This window comes from Cololabis saira, chromosome 15, assembly GCF_033807715.1.
Source record: "Cololabis saira isolate AMF1-May2022 chromosome 15, fColSai1.1, whole genome shotgun sequence".
Taxonomy (NCBI): domain Eukaryota; kingdom Metazoa; phylum Chordata; class Actinopteri; order Beloniformes; family Belonidae; genus Cololabis; species Cololabis saira.
In genome coordinates, this window is record NC_084601.1 from 32,396,120 (window position 1) to 32,413,005 (window position 16,886).

At 43.1% G+C, this 16,886-nt stretch overlaps 2 protein-coding genes across 3 annotated transcripts in view; one reads left to right on the forward strand and one right to left on the reverse strand.

Annotated features, from left to right (window-relative positions):
* The window catches only part of LOC133460667 (uncharacterized), a 35,854-nt gene that overhangs the window by 9,372 nt on the left and 9,596 nt on the right, over nt 1-16,886 (reverse strand). For both annotated transcript variants that reach the window (XM_061741378.1, XM_061741377.1), the window contains exons 2-9: nt 16,393-16,454; nt 15,337-15,357; nt 14,986-15,255; nt 14,225-14,312; nt 13,913-14,139; nt 11,079-11,366; nt 9,431-9,609; nt 4,825-4,917 (exon numbers count right to left, since the gene is read on the reverse strand). In XM_061741378.1, coding sequence (XP_061597362.1) covers nt 4,825-4,917; nt 9,431-9,609; nt 11,079-11,366; nt 13,913-14,139; nt 14,225-14,312; nt 14,986-15,255; nt 15,337-15,357; nt 16,393-16,438 — 1,212 coding nt within the window. In that variant the 5' untranslated portion in view covers nt 16,439-16,454. The remainder of the gene's footprint in view (nt 1-4,824; nt 4,918-9,430; nt 9,610-11,078; nt 11,367-13,912; nt 14,140-14,224; nt 14,313-14,985; nt 15,256-15,336; nt 15,358-16,392; nt 16,455-16,886) is intronic.
* On the forward strand, nt 1,155-1,953 carry LOC133461277 (alpha-taxilin-like). Its single transcript, XM_061742136.1, has one exon. The coding sequence runs from the start codon at nt 1,191-1,193 to the stop codon at nt 1,836-1,838; it is 648 nt and encodes a 215-aa protein (XP_061598120.1). The 5' UTR covers nt 1,155-1,190; the 3' UTR covers nt 1,839-1,953.

A 16,886-nucleotide genomic window follows, 5' to 3' on the forward strand; every position in this document is an offset into this window, starting at 1 on the left:
GAGGTTGGTCAGATGGTGAGCGCACCCTACTGCTCCAATGTGTCCTTACAGGTAAGGCCCAGGAGGCCTATGCTTCCTTATCAGTGATTGATAGTCAGAAATATGGGGTTGTTAAGGAGGCAGTGCTACGTGCGTATGAGTTGGTACCCGAAGCCTACAGACAACGTTTTAGGACTTGGAGGAAAGAGGAACATCAAACGTATGTGGAATTTGGGAGGGATATGTTGGTCCAGTTTAACCGATGGTGTGTAGCATCAGAGGTTAAAACCTTTAATGGGCTTCGTGATTTAATGACTCTGGAACAATTCAAAAACTGTGTGCCCGTTGATATTGCCACTTATATAACTGAGAGGAAAGTGAAGACCCCCCAAGAAGCGGCCATCTTGGCTGACGAGTACTGTCTAACACACAAAAGTGTATTTGGTGTCCACACGCTTCAAACTGGTGGGTCCATTCGTACAGGAAAGCAGGGGGATTCAGGGGTTCTAAATTCGGAGCATGGTTCCGGGAAACGGAGTGACCCTAATGTTTGTCATTTTTGCCATAAAACTGGACACTGGAAAAATTCTTGTTTTGCTCTTAAAGCTAAAGAGACGACATTGAGTGGTGCACAAATCAAACCGTCCGCGTTGGCTGCACCTGTAGTCCCCTCACCTCAGCTAATTGTTAAAATGGAAGGTGTTCCTGACATGTTTTCTGCTGGGGGTGACCCTAAGGCTGAGTATTCAGCGTTCCTTTCAGAGGGTTTTGTATCACTGTCTGGTGAAAAGGCAATTAAGGTTAACATCTTGAGGGATACGGGTGCGTTACATACTTATGTCCGTTGCAACATAGTTCCATTCTCCTCCACGTCAGACACGGGCGATTTCAGTTTGATGCGAGGTATGGGTATGCAGTTAATTCCGGTGCCCCTACATAGAATGAGCATTGTCTGTGGGTTGGTTAGTGGAGAGGTGGTGGTGGGAGTGCGGCCTGAGTTACCAGTGGAAGGGGTCGATGTAATACTTGGAAATGATTTGGCGGGGGATAAAGTGTGGGCTGAGGCTATAGCTCCAAATGTGGTTACCCAGGTCCCAGTCTCATCTTACCCAAGTAAACAAGAGGGAAAAACAGAGGTTTTGCCGGCATGCGCAGTAACCCATGCTAAGAAGAAAAAAGTGAAAGGTCTGGGTAAAGAAATCACCCTCCTCATGCAGACCCTCAACACACTGAGCACCCCCGAAGAAAAGCTTGGAGGCCTTTGCACGATGTACGCCGAACTGTTGGAAGAGAACCGTAACACTCAAAAGCAGATGAAGGTGCTGCAGAAGAAGCAGAACCAGCTGGTCCAGGAGAAAGACAACCTGAGGAACGAGCACAGCAAGGCCATCCTGGCCCGCAGCAAGCTGGAAAGCCTCTGCAGGGAGCTGCAAAGACACAACCGGACACTCAAGGAGGAAGGAATCCAAAGAACGTGGCTGGAGGAGGAGAAGAGGAAGGAGGTGACTTCTCATTTCCAGGTGACGCTGAACGACATCCAGACTCAGATGGAGCAGCACGACGAGAGAAACGCCAGCCTTCGACAAGAGAACGCAGACCTGGCAGAAAAACTCAAGAAACTCTACGAACAGTACAAACTGCGCAAGGAGCACATCGACAAAGTGGTGAAGCACAAAGACCTGCAGCAACAGCTGGTGGATGCAAAGCTGCATCAGGCACAGGAGCTGCTGAAGGAGTCGGAGGAGCGGCACGAGAGAGAGAAAGACTTTCTGCTAAAGGAAGCCGTAGAGTCTCAAATGATGTGTGAGCTGAAGTTACAGAGTACCTGTTGGTCTCCTCTCTTAAGGGGGGAGGTGTGACGACCCACCCTGTCTTAACAGGGTGTTCTGTTCATGTGCAGGAGGAGGGGACCAGCCTGCATGGGTGTGCCTAGAGGAGGAGGCACACCTGACTCCAATCAGGCCCAATATTTAAGCAGGCTGGTCAGGGCCATTTGCCCTCTCTCCCCTGCTCAGTAAGCATGGTTTTCTTTTGGTTGTTTTGAGTTTGTTTGTCTTTAGTTTTCTGCACTTGCACATACACTACACTGACACACATCCACACCTGCCATACACCACTGATCAAACTGATGACTCACACCTCACCTTACCTGTTTGATTGATTTAATTATAAATAAATACATTGTTTTGAACATTTATCCCTGTGTGTCGTCTCCCATTTTTGTCATGACGAAGTCAGTTCATGACAAGGAGGGAAACGCAAATATCTAGGAGTCTGAAGTCACTTCCAACTAAAAAAAACTAATCTATCACAGAGCTCAGGGCCAAAAGTAGATCTCAGAGTAACTAAGGACATGAAATAGTTCATGTGATGTTCATCTGAGGTAACATTTTATTTATTTCCCTTCGGGGACCAATAAACTATTTTTGATTTGGATTAAATTGGCCTGGATCTGATTTATTATTTCATTTTATCATTTATCACTGAAACTACACAAATAAAAATGACAATTTGTCCATCACATGACAGTGTATAAATCACCTCCTTTCAAGGATACTACTGGTACCAAAGTACGCAGAAACATTTGTAACGGAGGCTGTGCAACACACGGCTGTAAATCTGACATTTCAGAGCTGATGGGGAATTATGGCCAACGCCTGATCAGGCCTTAAGAGCTGATCAGTCACAGCAGACCGGACGCTCTGAAGCAGGCAGGACACGGATGAGGAACACCGGAAGCAGAGCAGCCTGGGAGATTTGCGAGGCCCTGTGCGAAATGCCGGGGGGGGGGGGCAAAATTTTGGGGTTTTTCGGGTCGGATTGAGTGTCTATATGTGCAATTTTAACTCTCCAATTAGCAAAATACTGGATACCTTCCCCTGCCTCATCATCATTATCTCTTGCTTCAACCTTGCCTCTTGCCCCACGGCTGCTTGAGACCCAGTCGGATCGGTGATTTTTGTAACAAATTTATCAAACGAGCCTTTCAGAGAGGCATTAAACTCTTCCATTTTCTTTAGTTTTTTTCTTTTTTCATCCCCTGATGGAAATTTTCTGAATCTGTCTCGTTCTCTCGACATTGTGTGGCAGTTTGTTCCAACTCCACCGTCTGGATCAGAGCACCTTGTGTCTGCGCTTGGTCTGATCAGTTGTATTGAACAACAGACATGCGCATCATTGCACATATATTTATTGATATGCACAGACTAGTACACATTTAGGTCTGTAATGGAACGTGTATGTTGATATTTATAAGGGAAAAAACGAAAAAAAAAAAAAAAAATTGAATTTTTTTTTTTTTTTTTTTTAAAACAAAAAAAACGGCCCATAGCGCGAGGCCCCTTGCCTGGGCGCGAGCCGCGAGGCCCCGTGCGTGCGGTCGCACGGTTCGCACACCCCTTGCGGCGGCCCTGACCGGAAGGATGGGAAAAGACAGAAAAATATGTGGACTAAGGAGACACAGCTGTAAACAATCAGGGAATGAAAGGAAGAGGCAGACAGAAAGCGAAGACCAGGCACTTTCACAATAAAAGCACAGCAGCGAGATCACAGGAGGACCCAGAACCTTTGAGCTCAGATCCTGAAAGATTATCATGACTTAATCAGTGAACTTTAATCACTTTTCTTTTCTTGTTCCTTTTTCAGTTTGATAAAAAAGCTCTTTCACATTCTCATCTCTAATCCGCTACGTTCCCTGCACTGTGTGAGGTTGACGGCTTAATTACACTCAGCACTCAGGAAGTTTTTACACAAAGTCGTTTCTGCTGAGTAATCTCAAAGATCAGAGGTGATTATTCTTTGTATCGGCTGTTAGTTGGCGCAATTAACCCTCACAGCGCGCTATTTCTTTTATCAAACTTTCTTTGAAAAAAGAACTTCTTCAAACACTGATTTATGATTTAATTACTGCCAAATAACAACTTTTGATTTGGCAGCATCATAAAGATATGAAGCTACAGCACCACATTTATAACTCTTTATAACTGTAAACAAGTTCAAGATAAGGACACGCGAAACACTCATGCCTCTCCAACCACCACCAGAATATTCATACACATTCACACACTCACTGGAGGCAAGGAGGGGGAAGTGTGTAATCAGGACACGGACACAATGACAGATGACTAGGGAGAGTGGGGTTAATAACTGCCGATCCTTCGATCGTTGGACAACCTGCTCTACCAGCTGAGCCACTGGCAGATCTGCAACCACTCAGTTGTTGAGAACACAGGTTTTAGACACATATTTTATATTTTGTTTAATTTGAGAATATTCTATTTATTGGAGCACTTGGTAATAGATTGAAGTAGTATTCTATTTTTTTTTTTTAGTTTTTTGTTCTATTTGTTTTTGTTTTTTAATATTTCATTTTTATAAGAAAATGTATAAACCATAGTTTGCAAAAGCTGAAAATAAACAAAACCCAATTTTTACGTTTTGTGTTTTTTTTCCCTTACTGTACCGAAAATGAACTGAACCGTGACCTCAAAACTGAGGTACATACCAAACCATGATTTTTGTTACACCCCTAATTGGCATGGCCTTTTGCCCATGATATAAACCATTTTTGGCATCTAACCCAGCAGTTTAGCATAACCTTTCTTTGCTCTGAACCAGTGCTTTCCTGGGTGGCTGTAGAAAACGGAGTTAGGCAGTGACCTTTTTGTTGTTGAAAATGTGCAAATCTATCTCTCTGTTATCTCGCTTCATTTCAGAGAATACTTCAGATTGTTTCACCGTTGTCTTATTTATTGAAAAATACCTATTTCAGTTAATCTGACATTTTCAGCCGTTTCACATTTTAGAAGTTGTAATTTTTGACTGACTCTTGGTTCCAGCCTTTACCTTGATGGTGACCTCTGTGCACTCGGAGGGTTTGTCAGACACAGACTGCATCAGAGACTCCTCGGTAAATCTGCTGTAAGCCTCGTGGACCACCTACAAACCCATCAAAACAAAGAGAGAAAGACGATGTGAAAAAAACGCACCAGCAGATTAGCATTCTCTCTTTCACAGTTAGTCACCACGAGCAGCTGAATGAAACCAGAGAGCAACTGGATGCTCACAATGATCACATTTAACCCTTGCAAAGCGCTACGGCTCGGGTCCAAACGACCCATACCAGTGCGAAGGCCCTCACCCTCAGCTCCTCCGAGGGCTTGCCTTTCCCTCAGCGGGTTGCACGGGTTAAACGGCACCGAGAGCTCCTACACAGACGTAACAGGGCCTCTTGTGTCATGTAATTCAAGTTGAGAGGAGACAGTTGGAAAGGCTGCAGTGAAATCATTATTCAGTTTATGATCACACGAGGGAAAGAAAGTGACAATACCACCTCTGACCACACGGGGGCAGTATACCTCAGAAAAGTTCATGTGTCTGCCCTTATTCCATCATCATTGGTCTCTGAAGGTTTTGAACCCCGTTCTTCTTCGTGCGGGGCGCAGCCATGTTGCTTTGAAAACTGACGGGAACATAGCCACTGCATGTCAATTGTAGTTAGCTCTGCTCCCAGCTCCTTCTCCAGAGCTGCCGTCAGACATTTACAGCAAGACACAATGTTAAACATGTCGACTCCATGGCAAAAGTAGAAATGACCGTTGTGTTCAGCTGACGGTGAGTTTGTATAAATAGGTGGTTGCTTCGCTCAGCGTGGTAGAATGACAGCTACGGATGATAATTAGGCGTCAACCATATAACTTCCAGGTTAGCGTCGTGTGGAACTAAGACTCGTTGCACTTCCTTGACTGGCTGCTACAAGCCGGTTCCAAAAGCAAAGTAAATCTCCACTGACCTCCATGTTAAAATGTCCAACTTTGGAGCAGAAATAAACATATTTACAGCCTGGTTCAAAAAACTATTAATAAAGTTTAATGTATCTTGTTAGCATAACATCCAGAGGAGATTTGAGACTAGCCAGCCTGCCGGGGCCAAGGGTCCCAACTTCTATAGCACAGTTGTTTAGGATCAGACCGACTCCAGTAATTCTCCATCTGCCTCAAAGTCTCTCTGGTTCATCTCCATGGCAACTCCAAACAACCAAATTTGTGCCCAATTTCCACCAAGTCAAGCTTCCAACTTCTCCAAGGTCTTTTCCATCCCAATGAGTTTGAAAACCACAGCTAGCCTGCAATTCGGTTTGAGAATCGCATCCAGTTTGTGATTTTGTCTGAATGTTGACGTATCCATCACACGCTCCAGGCAGCGTGAGACGGCCGAATAGCTGACGACGATATGCCAGGTAACCGCCAGCTCCAAAAAGCAGAAATCCTGTTATCAGAAATCCAATTATGCAGACATCTTCAACATCCTCGACCGACAGACGCACGACCCTCCACTTCTGCTAGGAGCCCATTGAGTATCCGGCCACAAGCATCCCATTGGGGCGAGAAGGCTCCCCTCTGCCCCGTCTTCCTGTCCATAAATATGGTCCATGGCGTTTAGAGACCATCTGACCAGATCTAGGATTTTTAAAATGTCATTGTTTTTTCTTAAATCCATCATAAAGCATTTATAAATGAAAGCTGAATGGCTATACGCAGCTCAGTCTCATGGATGCTGAAGAGTCTGCACGGATTACAGACTCCAAGAGCCAGATCCACTTTAGCTAATTTATCGACTTCTTGTCAAATTAGGTCTTAGATTGACTTCTGCTCGTTCGTTACAACTGATTGCAGCAATTTGTCTTGTGTGTGGAGGGTTTATTAAGACATCAGTTTCTGTAATGGCTTCATATGATCTCAATCACACCCCGCTTTCAAAGATGCAGAGGTTTTAAACTGTTACCCACCCGGGTTTTTACCACACAGAACCAAGCTGATCAAGGAGCTTGTTCTTTAAACACATAAACAAAGACAGAAGAGGAGAAAAAACAGGGAGGCCAGAAGTTGGTTCTCTCACCAAGAAAAGGTTTGGGGCTCCTTGAAGTTCAACAACAGACGTGCTGCACATTAAACTGTGTTGGATTTAATGTGCATCCAGCACATGACCAACATCCAGCTGTGTGCAGGAAGCCCTTATTTTTACAGAAATTACGTTTTTAAAATAAGCTGAACCCTTCTCATAATACAGACAAAACATTCACGATGCGCCAGCAGCCTTTGGTGTGCATATTGGTGTGTTGGCATGAATGATGGATGAATTTCCATCCGTCCTGTAACTCCAGCTATCGCTGCTAAAGAGGTTCTGAGAGAAAATTAAATGTTATCCTTCCATCTCATAACGTCGTGTCTGTAAACGCATGCAGGCCCAAAATGTGATGGCGGGTTTAGGATGAGAGAAAATATGCACGGCGTCTGTTGTATGAACTTTGAAACATTTATAACTGCACTTTTCAACACAACTGTGACCTCAAGCGGAACATAAATGATTCAAGTGTGCGACATGGCGCATCCTTATCGCAAACAGTTGGTATGATCTCTGCCAAGCACGTGACGCCCGTTTCACTCGTCCACAGATTCACTCACTCTCTACGATCATTTAGTGGACGGGAATAGCTCATCTAAACAAGTGAAAACTCTAAAGATTTGGTGACAAAATGAACCAATTCATTGATTTTCCTCATTAAATCTGCTGCTCTGATGCCTGTATGGATCTCAGCAGAATCGTAGGCAGTTGGGACGTTCATTGATCCAGAAATTCAGCTGCTTTCTACTGGAAGATGAAGGTGGACCTTCAGCTCTTCCAGATCACCACATTAGATCAATCACCACATAGACAACAAGAGCTGATAATAAGCAGCACCATTGAGGGCATACTTGGTATTATTATACCTGTAAGTACATGCTGTTGCAGCACCAAAAGCCCCAGTGTTAAATCAACACTAGACAGTGTCTATATGTGCCCACTCTTTTTCGGGTTACACCATTTAGTGCAAAAGTAAAACTTCCAGAGTAAAATTCATGCATTTTTCCATTTACCAAGTTAAATCCACCACTGCAGGGGTTAGAAAGCATGTCATAATCCAAATATAAACTAAAACTTAATGGATTCTACTCTGAAAGTTTTACTTTTACACTAAACGCTATTGAAATAACAGTAGAAAGAGTGGGCACTCTGTTTAGTGTTCATTTAACACTGGCGATTTATCTTTGGTTGTGTTTACTAAGAAACACTATGACCAGATGATTCTTATGTTTTCACACGTTAAAAAACAAAAGGTTAAAAGACAGGGTTTTCATTTTTTTTTTTTACAGCTGATTAAAGTTAATCATGAGCAATAAGCAACCGAAAATCCAAAAATCCAACTAAATTAATTTTAATGTCATCTAATTATGGAACACCTGGAGTTGTTCCAGGTGAGGGAAAGCAGGCACAACCTAAGGGGCTATGGCATTTTTGAGCAGAAATGGCCAAGAACAAAAAAAATGTCAAGGTGCCAGAACAAAAAAAATGTCAAGGTGTATCAGTGTCGAAGGGGTGAAACTATGGAACCGCCTGGATGAGGAACTAAAAAAAAGTAGCTCAATTTATAAATTAAAAAAAAAATTATAAATCTAAAATAATGGATAAATATAGAACACAAATATAAATTCTCTTCATATTAAACTGTCTAAATTATGCAACTTTCCTCCTGCAGCTATCCTCAAATCGTGAGTGACCACATTTATTTTCTTCTCTTCTTTGTTTATTTTCTTGTTTTGTTCGTTCGTTTCGTTTTCTTCTTATTAGTATCTTTTGTTTCTGAAGTCTGCCTTTGTTGAAAAGGATAGGCAAAATAAGCCATGAGGCTTCAGCCTATACCTTTTTGGTCAAAAAAAAAAAAAAAGGAAATGTGTACATATATATAATATATATATTTATACCTGTGTGTATACTGTACATATACATTGTGTATATGCAAACATCTTAAAATGTAAATGACCAAAACAAAATAAACTAAACTAAAACTAAACTAATTATGACTCCCGATGTAAAGAAATATACATGTACAGGTATGAGCAACAGGACATTAAAACGTTGTTTGCTGTGTCTGGAAGATTATTCGCTGGAGTTTTCAGGTTTAAAGGTCAAACTAAAGGTCGTTTATTTCTAATCGTGATGTGTCACCTAACAATCAAACACATAAAATAAAAACCCAGACTTTCCACTGCTCAGTGTGATTTACACGTGGAAGAATGAGTTCAAATGTTTCCGTCACGGCTATAAATCCGTCTAATGACATGATGAATGGATGTAGGAAGAGGGGGTTAGAGCTCCGCTGGGTTGTTGGCGGCGAGTGTTTTCCTCAGCTCCAGCTCTGCTGGGGGAGGCTGACCAGCTGGTCATCGTGACTCCCACAGCAGAAGCAGAACCGTGCTCCAGCTCTGAAACCATCCAACTGCCCTACACCCCACTCCGACAGCACAACAAGCTGCTCATTACCCCCCCGCCCCGGCGTTTCAGATCTCTGATCCCTCTCTGCTCCTCGTTGTCAAACAAACACACCGTTACGTTGTTTTCCTGTGCACGTTACCTGTCTGAAGTTTTCGCCTTCTCCCTTTCCCGCCTGCTGAGCAATGAGCGTCAGCTTCTTGTTCTTTTGGTTCCTTTTGTGCACTTTGTAGATACAGGACAGCAGGCACACCAGCAGCATGAAGGCGATCAGCCCCACCAGCGCGAGGATGGTCACGGTCAGGGTGGGCATCCTGTACCCTGCAGAGACGGGGACGTGACAACAGACAAATGATGAGTGTCGTCTCAGACAGCAGACGCCGTCTCGCGCTCCTGTTAGCTGTGAGAGTGGTTTCCTGTTAGAAACCACTCGTTAACAATTGCACTTTATCTTAGAAGATATAAATGAACGTTCGTCTGTAAAATGTTCCCAATTAGTCATATTTGCATGTCAGTTTATCAGGAGTTTTCCTTTAGGGTGCTGGAGAGAACACAGTTTTCAATGTACATGCCTTGTTTTTCTTTTTCCACAAGAAAAAATAAAATCTGTCTTCTCTTTTTCCACATAATATAAGTAACAAAGCCAAAAGAGTTACATTAATCTGTGCTAGAAGTTTAGAAATGACAGAAGGTTGCAAAGCTGCACCAAAGGCTTGAATACAAAATGAGTCGAAAGAGTTGAAAATCAAACAAAAAAAACTGTTTTTACTTTATCTACATTCTTCTTTACTCAAAAAATATTAATTTCACACCTGTGTGTGTAGGAATGTCATCTGGAGAACGGTTGCCAACTTAAAAGGCAATAGTTTGAGACAAAGGTGTTTTCAAATCTGTAGACTGCATACTGGAAAAGACACAGTTTAGTCTGCAGTATATACTGCACACACAGTTTAGTGTGCAGTTTAAACTGCAGACTGTTCTCGTGGTTGTTCTTGGTGTGTTAAGTGTTACCATAAAAGTGTTTACTGTTACCAGCTTGTGCTGCATCGCAGAATGTGAAGCAGACCGCTCAGTTGTTCAGTAAAACACTACCAGGCGAAGTACACTATCCCCGTTTTCATTCGTTTGCCTTCTGCATACCCTGTTCTATATTTTGGCAAACAAAATACTCACTGGTAGTTTAATAAGCATTTTCCACAGGCAGCCAAAATCTGTGTATTTTTAGTTACGTTGCACTTCACCTAATTGTGCCCATCAATCTGCAGACACTACTAGTGTGAAGCAAAAAAAGCACAATCTGCAGTATGCAAAAAAAAAAACAACAACCTTGATGGTGTGCAACCTCCAAAATAAATTTCCAGCGTACAACTGACCAGTCTACCTTGCATATCATCTCCATATATCCCATGATACATTGGCCCACGGCAGTGGAAGCTGATGACTGATTCAGCTTAAACCTCCAGGCTGCGCAGTAGCAGCAACCCCAGCAAGATTTCTGCAGGAATTGTTTGGTTTAGTTCCTCACATACTTGTATATGGACCAATTCTTCATCCTGTTTGAACATAATTACTCTGCAACGCTGATTCTATCTGCTGCACTTTAGTTCCCATCATCCACACTTCATGAGCCCAGAGATCCTAGAACTGGAAGCTGCTACCCACTGAACAAAAAGTTCAGTGCACCAAAACACACGACTGGCCTTTACTATGTGTTGCACTGACAAAGTGGTGCTTTAAAACATGCAGCAGAATGAAATACAGTAAGATAAAGATCCTTTTTTTTTTCTTACTTTCTACAGTCAGGTGCACGTGAGCCACAGTGAATCCCGCCAGGTCCGTCACTTTGAAGATCCCGGTGTCTGCCGTGTTGACCTTCTTCATGGTGAGCTCCGAGCCCTGCACAAACACCCTGCCGTCCAGCTGAGGGTCCTGCGGTGTCACCAGAACCCCCTGGTCCACAATGAGCCGGTCGTGGCTGTCCGATACGGACCTGTAGGCGATGTTGACGTTGGAGTACGGCTGGTAAAGCTTCATCTTCAGGTTGTCACCACTGGTGAGGTGCAGGAAATTCTGGTGATCTGAAAGGGAAAACGAAGGCGGTCACTTACAAATGTATCTAGATGAAAAACATTTTTCTGAACGTAGAAAATATAAATCAATCCCACTGTAGCTGAAAAAGATAACAGCATTAACACGGTAAAAACTGCACCCGGAGCGCAGCGGTGATCCATTGTGTTTCTGGAAGAAATGGGCTTCGACTAATTCAATCAAAGCAATTCAACAGCAGAACCCAAGGCAATGTTCAATAGTGATAAAAAAAACATTCTGTCTGCACAGAGTTCAATGCATTGGGACCAAACAGGTGAGTAGCTTTAAGAAAACTGTTTATCTTTGAGACTTATGGGGAAAAAACAACCTCCACTTGCTAAAGAGCATAAAGAGTGGACTCTGGAACAACGGAAGAAAGGACCCATCATGCCGAGTGTCTGCTGTGCAAGACTGCGGGGGCAGTATCATGATATGGAGCTGATTCAGTTGATCGCATCTCGGTTCAGTTATTTGCCGAAACACATGAGATCTGATGACTGAATGGACAGAGGTTTTTCCATCAACAGGTTTATTTCTGCCTTGATGCCACAGATATATCCTAAGACGGCAGTCCCAGGATTCATCCATTCATTCATGGACTGACCACTTCAGAGTCCTGACCTCAACCCCACTAGAACCTTTGGGAAGCGCTGGAGAAGTCTCCAATCACATCTACCATCACTACAAGATCTGTAAGCTGTTATCATATTACATAAGTTGGTTGAAATATTAGGATGCTGAATGATCGCTGTGTTCAAAGTTAGTCATAGCCTAAAGATGGTCCTACGGAATAATATTATCAGATTTTTATCTTGTTTCACCAGAGAATGGATTAAACAGTTGGTGTGACAAATGGGGCCTGTAAAGCTTTGTCTATGTGTCTTTACCCGAGTGGGAAACTCCGAGCGATTGTAGCCACCAGAGGTGCCGCAACGGGGCAGGCAACCCAGACAATTGCAGGGGCCCGAGCTGAAGGGGGCCCCGGGGGACGGCTGATGTCAACAACAAAATAATGGAACTGCTTTAGACGCTGCATTGACAACGCATCAGATTCCCCCTCTGGGGCCCTTTCCAGGTTGTCACTGGCTAGTTGATAGAAGGGAGCCCCGACAGACGGCTGATATCGCTCCATATCAGCGACACAACTTGAAACCCCCATAGACACTGCAATGATAAGCTCCCTACTAGCCAGCATCAACGTGCGGCAATAGTGATTCACAATTTGAAAAAATTAAGCGAATAGGGCATACGAAAAGAAAAAGAAAAAAAGAAGAGGATGAAAAGAAAAAAGGTGACAGTGGTAAGTGGGAATGTGTAAGCTATGTGTGTTACATTATACAAAGTCGTGCCGCTAGCCAGGCTGCCACTTTATCCCAAACTCCCAGTCATCCACTGAGCAAGTTTACTTCACAGTGTAAAGTGAATTCAGCCATTTTCTACGAAACGCATTCATGGCCACATAATAAGTTAGTGGGCATGTTAAGTTTGCATTAAAGGGGACCTATTATGGCATCTAATACCTATTTTAAACAGGCCTTGAATGTCTTAAAAACAAGCTTTGGATTGTTTTTGGTAAATAAATTAGAAATTCAGCCTCTGAGCCATGTCTTTATCCTCCCATTCTCTAACCTCATTATCTATGCAGGATTCTGAGTGGGCGGGGCTATGATAATGAGGCTCTGTGCTGATTGGCTGCCTGAATGACGCGATACTCCGCTATGAAAAAATGGCGGAAGCTCCGGCCGGCGGAGTTATTTGTGGGCGTGGTTTCACGCATCGGAGGCCAACCTATGTAAATCAGAATCTGAACGGCTCGTAGATCCACATCACACTGGATGGAACATCCGGGCGGCTGTACAGACACTGCAGAACTTGGTTGCTTTCCTCCTTCTCTGAGTTAAAGGGGGAGACCACTTTATATATGTTAAAGCAAGAGAAAATGTGTTTTTCATAATAGGTCCCCTTTAAAGGAGCTTGAGGCAGGATTTATGAAAAAAATGCGTATACGTTTTAAGTTTTCTAGTAATAATGTCAGATGGAGCGTTCCAAACCAAAAAGAATGAGCCCTCTAGTGTATCTCTCCGTTGCCTTGAACAGGCTGTGTGCTGCAAAATGCGCTGCAATTCCGGGCCCGAATTTCCCGCGCTGAGCTGCGGATGTGACGTCACATGACGCTGCATGTGCGTTCTCCCCGTTCTCCCGTGCCGGCTTCGCTGTTGGCTGCAGTAACCCCGACGGTCGTCGTGGCGCTAATGAGTCTCATTTCTTATTCTTGCCTCAAGCTCCTTTAAGATAGTTATGTTATTTATTATTTATTTTATATGTTTAATTGTTTAATAAAATATTTCATTACTGATCTGCGGTCCTGGACTTCAATCATCCTAATTCTGGGAGGCCCCCTGGTCTCTCCTGCCCAGGGCCCCCAGGGGGTCTAGAAACACCCCTGGTAGCAACAACCGGACTCCTCTCACGTCTCAACTGTTCGGGCAGCAGACCAACACCGGGACTGCACCTACGAGCCCCGAAGTCTCCTCACCTCTGACGTTCAGGCAGCTCCTCATCTTGATGTCGCCTGCGCGGTCCAGCACGGTGTAGCTCCCCTCGTCCGTCATCCTGACCGAGTGCAGGGTCACCTGCTTCTCTGACACAAACAGACGCCCCACGTAGTCCTCTCCCAGCACCGCTGTCATGTGGTACAGCACCACCGGCGGCGGCTCCGAGGTGTGCTGAACGGCCGTCCGGTTGATTCTGACCAGAGTGGGCCTGAACCAGAACAATCAGGGAGACGGGAGACGTTACCGAAGCCGGCACGGCGGCGAAGCAGAACAGAAACCAGCGAGTCCAGTACCTGAACTCCAGAGTGATGGGGCCCGCGGTGTTCTTGAGGTGGATGGCGTAGGTTTCTCCGTACTTTACCATCTGCTCCAACGCGCAGTCTGTTTGCCAAAATGAACACAAATTAAACAAACAAACAAAAAAACAGGAGTGATTTCAAATTCATCTAGACTTTTATCGATCGCTATATTTCAACATAAATCTTCAGAATTTAATCAAAACTTGTTACATATTCAGTATCTGACGGCCAATGTTGTTGGTGGCCTTGTTTTACGAAGACCTAACTCAGTTTCATGTCTTTTTATTTATTTATTTATCTATTACGGATTCCCATTAGTCCTCACTGCAGTGAAGACTATTCTTCCTGGGGTCCAACATTGCACACATAAAACAATAAAATACAATCCTTACTATTAAAACATAACTAAATCCAAACCAAAATGATCTGAGATGTAATGGAATTCAACCCTTAAATTGTTGAAACCAGAACCAAACAAGAAAAAATATTCCATTTTACACACACATAATTTCAGAATAATCTTTTACAGAAAAATGTGTAACTAAATGTTTTTATAATAATAAAATAGGTTATTTGTATTCTTGAATCTTGTTTCCAAAAATTAAAGTATTTTTTTCTTAGTTTATACAGACATACACAAATAATCTTAGAGGTATGACCTGCTGAACATCTAAAACATGAATCCTGGTGAATAAATTGTTAAGTGTGTGCACAGCTATTCGTGGGACTTGAACTTTGACCCGTTTCCAGCTCACCCCGGACGGTCAGGATGAAGCGCTTGACCACGCTGGAGTTCCTGCGGATGACGTACACGCCCTCGTCCTCCTCCTGCGCGTCCATCAGCACCAGGTGGCCGGGAGACTTGAAATGCGCCTTGGAGCCGTTGGCCACGCGGCCCGCCTGCAGCAGGGGCAGCTCCTGGGACTGGTTGGTCCTGGGTCTGAACACCACCTCCACCGCGTCCCCGGACGGCACGTTGATGAGAACGTGCTCGCCGAAGAAGGCTGTTTTTTTCTCTTCTTTCACTGCCAAAAGCAACAACGTGTTAGACCTCCAGAAAGCATCCTTACTCAGCCGCTTACGTGCCAGCAGGGATGCAGTTTTACCTTTTGAGGATGCTGAGACGACTGTGAAAGACAAGAAAGGAAAGAAAGTCACTTCCTCTGTTTGTAAAAGCACACAATTTCTCCAGTAAGCTGAAAACTTTTGAAATATAAAAAAAGAAACATAAAATAAGAGGAAAAAATTGTCGAGAGAGAAAAAATATATTTAATTACCAAAGAAAATGAAGAAAGTAACTACAGAAGACTATTAGGGCCAGGCAGGAGAAAAATAAAAATAATATTTTAGAGGAGAAAGATTTTTTTTTCATTATGCACTTCGAGAAAAAAGTTGAAATGTCGATAAAAAAGTTGAAATGTCGAGATTTATGTTGAAGTACAATTTCGAGAAAAAAGTCAAAATGTTGAGAAAAAAGTCAAAAGTTGATGACGATATTGATTTGAAACACATATCACACATATGCAGTTGCATAACTTCAGAAATGTCTCCTTAACGTTACACTCCAAGGATGTAAGTTAGTTAGTTAGTTACGGCTGCTGCTGCATAGCTGGCATTCGCTCTGCTAACTGGATTTGATGGGCCAGAGGAGACATTTCGACTTTATTCACGAAATTGTATTTCAACTTTATTCTTCGAAATTTCAACTTTATTCTTGAAATTGTATTTCAACTTTATCCTTCGAAATTTCAACTTTATTCTTGAAATTGTATTTCAACTTTATTCTCGAGATTTCGACTTTATTCTTGTATTTCAACTTTATTCTTGAAATTTCGACTTTATTCTTGAAATTGTATTTCAACATTATTCGACATTTCGATTTTTTTCTCAAAATTGTATTTCAACATTTCAACATTAATCTCGACTCGATTAATTTCGACTTTTTTCTTGAAGTGCACAATAAAAAAAAATCTTCCCCTCTCAAATATTTTTTCTCCTGCATGGCCCTAATACTCTTCCGTAAGGTAACAGTTAATCCGATAATAACATCATTTTGCTTCCTTGGAGTGGTTCTTGCACAATTCCTGCAACTAATTACGTTGAGATAAATACATTGATTTCTGTGAACCCTCCTCCCAAGTGACTGGCAGGTCTGCGCTTACCGGTGCAGAGCAGAGCGCAGAGCAGCGTGGCCCCGACGGCGTTCATCTTGCTGTGTCGGTCTCTGCAAACGACAAAAACCCCAGACAATCAAACAACAGATACAGGGTTTTGTCGCTTCATTATGGTTCTCCAAAAATGGGCAACTTTGCCATCGATATATCAAAGGAGGATCATTTTATTTGACAATATTCAGTGTACTGCTTAATTGGGTTCTTCATTCAAAGTCCCCTGTTTGCAGGCTCTTCAGATTAATACTGTGACCCAACTCTCCGTGGGAAGAAAATCTATAGTTTCATTTGTTTTATAGCTGCGGGGGACAATATGTTTATCCAATCTTGGCAGTTAAAGAGTGTTCAAGGTTTGCAGGTGAAAAACAAAGACAACTGGTGGTGAAATGCAGCTCCTGGTGTTTCCTGAGGTGGATAATCCACTTGCAGCGCATCATCACCTGCTGACTGGAGCGCGGGAGGAAAAGATGAAGAGGTCATATCAA

Excerpts from the sequence above, each read along its gene's own strand:
- LOC133461277 (XM_061742136.1), top strand. The coding sequence starts at position 1,191 with ATGCAGACCCTCAACACACTGAGCACCCCCGAAGAAAAGCTTGGAGGC.